Genomic DNA, 4,585 nt, shown 5'->3' with positions numbered 1-4,585 from the left:
GCATTTCCCAGACAGTAAGACCACCAATGTCTTTCGACCTATCCAGATCATCAGGAAATTACTGGGCAAGCAAACCAATAAATTTTTTTTTAGAGGGGGGGCATTAGGCTATCGATGTTGAATTATGTGCAAATTCTCGGGGCCCGGCCGGGGCTCCGACATTGAAGGGGAAAAAAAGAAGTTAGGGTTGATTGAAGGAGATGAGGGAACTACTACCTGGAGTTGAGTCCGGACTGTAAGCTCTTTGAGTGAGAAGGGATTGCTCCATGTGTGGTTCCTTGTGGTCCTTGAACATGGCGTGGAGAGCACGTCCCCTCCTGCACCAGCCTAGCTCATCTCCTGGGGGAACCTGCCTGTTACTACATACAGCCCATATTGTGCTCCAGGTGGCACGGACATACTGGCGCTCGAGGGCAATGTCTTTAGATTCTGCAAGATGCCAGTGAACTGAATTTACCCGGGGTTGATGTTGGAAGAAGAGGTAGATGCAGTATGGCCAGTGCCCCTGGTGGTCTCCTTAGTTCTATACCGACAGTTAATGCCAGTGGGATGACGTTAGAAGAGGTCTCCAGATTGTGGGATGGCGGGCTCAGGTCTGCTGGGAGGTGGGAGCTTCAATTACACAAAAAGACATTTTTTTTTGGTTTTTTTATACTTGCAAAGTGCTGTTTATTACAGGGTCGGCCTATCCATCACTACCAGACCTTACGAAGGAAAGCAGAAGACGATAATAACTTACAAAAATATTTTTTTCTCTTCTTGTTGCATTGCAAAAAATTAGAGGTATGAACTGGCCGGAGACCGCGTATCAACCCCCGGGAAATGGCGGCTGCAGGAGCGGCTTTGCGTTGAGTCTCTAGTTTTCTTGGAAGGTTTTTGTTTGTTTTTTTTTAAAGTCACTAACGGGACCTTTCCTTTAAGATATTTGCAGTCTTAAAAGGAATTCTTGGTGTATTCGGAAGACAACCCCTTCGCTGCCGTAAGGGCCCCGTTTGCATCTCAAAGCAATCAAGTCGGTTTCAGCAGCGAAGGGGTTCGGAGAGCTGCTTCTTTCTTTGAGGAACATATATACGCTTAATAGAATGCAAGGGGAACTTTGCGCAATTCGTCGCCTTAGCAAGAAGGACACGGAGTTTGGGTAGTGGGAGCTGATTGAGGCAGCGGACCCTGAGACAGGCCTGGTGGAAGGTCTTATGCAGGAGACACCTGGCTGGAAGAAACAGAAGAAGCTTCTGTCTTGGAAGTGGCAGCAGAGGAGGCATCCTCATCTCCAAAGGGATTCTTGCCGCAGCACAGGGTGGTGATCATGCAGTTACGGAACTGTGGGGAAAAAAGCAGAAATATTAGCAATTGCGGTGGGAGACAATGAAAAAAGCTGGGAGTCTTTTTTTTTTTCCTCCCTCCCCCATGCTTTATTCTGCAGTTCTATTCTATTAGGGAGGAGCTATGATCAGTGTCTCCAGCTTAAGTGCATTGTCTTTTGGAGTCAGAGGTTGTCTGAAATCCAGCTCCTTTGTTGTTGAGATGACTATCAGGAAACTGATTAAGTGGAGGAGTCTTAACAAAGGGGAGGGGTCTGCATAAGGTTGAGCACCCTGGATATCAGTTCTTACACCCTTATTTTATGATGGCTTCAGGTAGCTGCCTTATTAGTCTTACCCTTATGGACTAAGGAAGTGTCGGGATGACTGTGGATTGGATCAATAGCCTTTTGGGGTGGGCTATAGCTACCTACCTGCTTGTTGAGCATGATGTAGATGACTGGGTTGTAGATGGCAGAACTCTTGGCAAAGAAAGCTGGCACAGTCATGAAGACTGGGCCAAATTCAGAGCCTTGATTGGTGAAGATGAAGAACGCTACAGCGGCATAGGGCACCCAACAAATCAGGAAGAAGACCACCATGATAACGACCATTCTGGTGACCTCTTTCTCGGCCTTCTGGGTGGTGGCTGATTCTTGCTGTTGAGCTGCAGCCTGTAAAGTAACAATGCACAATGATGAGGCATCACCTGTTCACCTATTGAGATGCTCCATGCCTCATACCTCAGTGCTATCATTTGTCTGCTCACCTCTTTCACAGTGCACACCAGGCGGCCATAGCAGAAGAAAATGACAATCAGGGGGATGGTGAAGTGGACAATGAACATGTAGATGACAAAGGACTCATTGTTGACCTCGGGCTTCAGGGTGTAGTAGTCGACTCCACATGAGCACTGCATTCCCTCAGGGATGTATCTGGAAAACAAGACCGCCACGACAATGAGCGCCACCTGATGGCAGAGGCATGTAAGTCTTCAGGATTTTGGTAAGGGGCTGCGCTGTGGGTAATTTGACCCATGCTGGAGAGCTGCTCAGCACAATGTATGCGATGTAACAGATGAGTCCGTGACGACACAGAGCAGCAGGTAAAATGTAACGCAGGAGAGAAGCCGCTAGTATAGCAATAATGTGACGACCCCTCAATATTTTGAGTGATGTCTATGACGTGAAGCGTTCCGAAATTTAGCACGCTGCTCTTACGGAGCATTTGAGGTTGAGGCGCACAGCCACAATAATGATGAATGTAGGGGTTACACTGCAATTAGAGAGGTGTAAAATTATGCTGATAAAATATGAAGAAGGCCATGCCATGTGTCTTGCTGCTGCCAAGAGGAACTATAGAGGGATAGAACGAGATGTATGTCGGCGAGAGACGCCAAGTGGTGAGAAGTACTGTCTCTTTAAGCGAGAGAGTTATGCTTCCAGTTTGTTATGCAACTCTTAAAAGTAGAAAAACCCAAAACATAATAAAATTAGATACACAGCTCAGCAGACAGTATCTCACATGATAGGATTAGATACACAGCTCAGCAGACAGTATCACACATGATAGGATTAGATACACAGCTCAGCAGACAGTATCACACATGATAGGATTAGATACACAGCTCAGCAGACAGTATCACACATGATAGGATTAGATACACAGCTCAGCAGACAGTATCACATATGATAGGATTAGATACAGTGGCTCTACAGATGGTATCACACAACATGGGCTGGTGGCTCGTTCATAAAATTCCAGATTAAATAGTGCAGCGTGCTGCACTATTTAATGAGAGAATATCACACGGCAAGCCGGAAACTGGATAGACACCATCATAGTGAAAGGCGTCCGTCTAGAGTTGGTTCTACCCCTTGTTTAGCTCCTAGGATGAAGCCAAACAACGAAAGCACCGATTACTAGCCATATGATACATCCGCGCAGCATTCATGAAAGGTTTTGATGTACTAGATAACAACACAGTATCACACATGATAGGATTGGATACACAGCTCAGCAGACAGTATCAAACATGACAGACTTAGATATATTACGTCAATACAATAGCATTGTGAAAGGGTTAGATACAGCGGTTCAGCCGTCAGTATCATACAATTGGATTGAGGTTCAGTAGCATTACATGATGGGGGTTGTAGTGCTCTGTGGCCCTACATGGTTCTAGACCTACCTGGACCATCCAACGAGTGGAGGAACAGCACAGGCCAAAGCCATGATCCATGTGAAACCTACACCCATGAAGGCATGGTTCTCGCCAAATCGGAAGTTGCTCATGGGCTTACAGACAACCAAGTATCGTTCAACGGCCAAGACCACCAGAGACCAAAGGGCCACTTCACCTGTCAGATAGAAAGGGAGAAAGTAAGATAGACGCCCGGTAAACTTCTACCACAAGACATCACATCACAGCCCCAACATCAACTGCCCTGATATCTGAAAATGACCAAGATTTGGCCTAATTATTGAAAGTATTCACACACACTTCCCCCTCCCCACTGTATTTTCTATTATAGGGGTTCAACCCAAATAAAGGATCTAAGAGACCAGGGAACCATTGGTATCCAGAAGAACTCACCACCAAGGGTAGCAAAGAAGCCTTCAACGAAGCAACCAGTCACACCGAAGACGAAGTAGCCGTTAATTGAGCTGTACAACGTGATGGTGAATCCGCACAGGACCATGAAGTGATTGGCAAAGACCAAATTCAACAGGATATAGTTTAAGGGTGTTCGGAGTTTCTTGTGCTGGATAGTGACGTACAAGGTCATGAAGTTGATTGGGAGCCCAAGAAGAATGAGCAAGAACATGTACGCGGCCAAAATAGAATATTTCCATGGCTCTGCCAGGTAATACTGAGGGTATTCGAATGGGCTTCGTACAACCCCAGTCTTATTAGACATGGGTACATAAAAATTTGGGCCTTCTGTTCCATTCATAGTGGCGGCTCTTCAAAGTCCTACCCCCCAATCTAGAAAGAAACCCCTTCTTTGTTTCTCCTTCCTCTCAGGGACGCCCCAAAAAAGCCTGTGTACCTGACAAAGCCGCTCTACAGAGTGAGCGCAGCGCCCCGGCTCTTTATAACGTGCCACCTGGAATAAGCTGCCATTGTTGGTGTCAGCACCAAAGGATTTAGGTCTCCAATAATCAGATGTAATCCAAGCTAAGGTTGCAAAGTGTTAATTGGCTTCTCATAAACGTATTAAGACTACACCTGTCTCACCGTTAAACACAGCAGAGGAAAGTGACAGGGAAAAAATCCAGGT

At 46.2% G+C, this 4,585-nt stretch overlaps 1 protein-coding gene across 1 annotated transcript; it reads right to left on the bottom strand.

The window, feature by feature from the left end:
- Positions 1 to 1,191: 1,191 nt before the first annotated feature.
- Positions 1,192 to 4,258, bottom strand: RHO (rhodopsin). Its single transcript, XM_066594692.1, has 5 exons — positions 3,898 to 4,258; positions 3,493 to 3,661; positions 2,071 to 2,236; positions 1,736 to 1,975; positions 1,192 to 1,320 (listed from the first exon to the last, which is right to left on the bottom strand). Exons 1-5 carry the CDS (start codon positions 4,256 to 4,258, stop codon positions 1,192 to 1,194), a joined length of 1,065 nt encoding a protein of 354 aa, XP_066450789.1.
- Positions 4,259 to 4,585: the final 327 nt, after the last annotated feature.

This window comes from Eleutherodactylus coqui, chromosome 3 (genome assembly GCF_035609145.1).
Source record: "Eleutherodactylus coqui strain aEleCoq1 chromosome 3, aEleCoq1.hap1, whole genome shotgun sequence".
Classification (NCBI taxonomy): Eukaryota; Metazoa; Chordata; class Amphibia; order Anura; family Eleutherodactylidae; genus Eleutherodactylus; species Eleutherodactylus coqui.
This window is presented reverse-complemented; position numbering and strand designations above follow the sequence as displayed.

Bases quoted from the DNA above. Each gene is read 5' to 3' on its own strand.
- RHO (XM_066594692.1), bottom strand. From the start codon at position 4,258: ATGAATGGAACAGAAGGCCCAAATTTTTATGTACCCATGTCTAATAAG. The intron at 3,662-3,897 runs GTGAGTTCTTCT...TCTATCTGACAG, and splicing joins CTTCTTTGCTACCCTTGGTG to GTGAAGTGGCCCTTTGGTCT. The intron at 1,321-1,735 runs GTAGGTAGCTAT...TTTTCCCCACAG, and splicing joins ACATCATGCTCAACAAGCAG to TTCCGTAACTGCATGATCAC.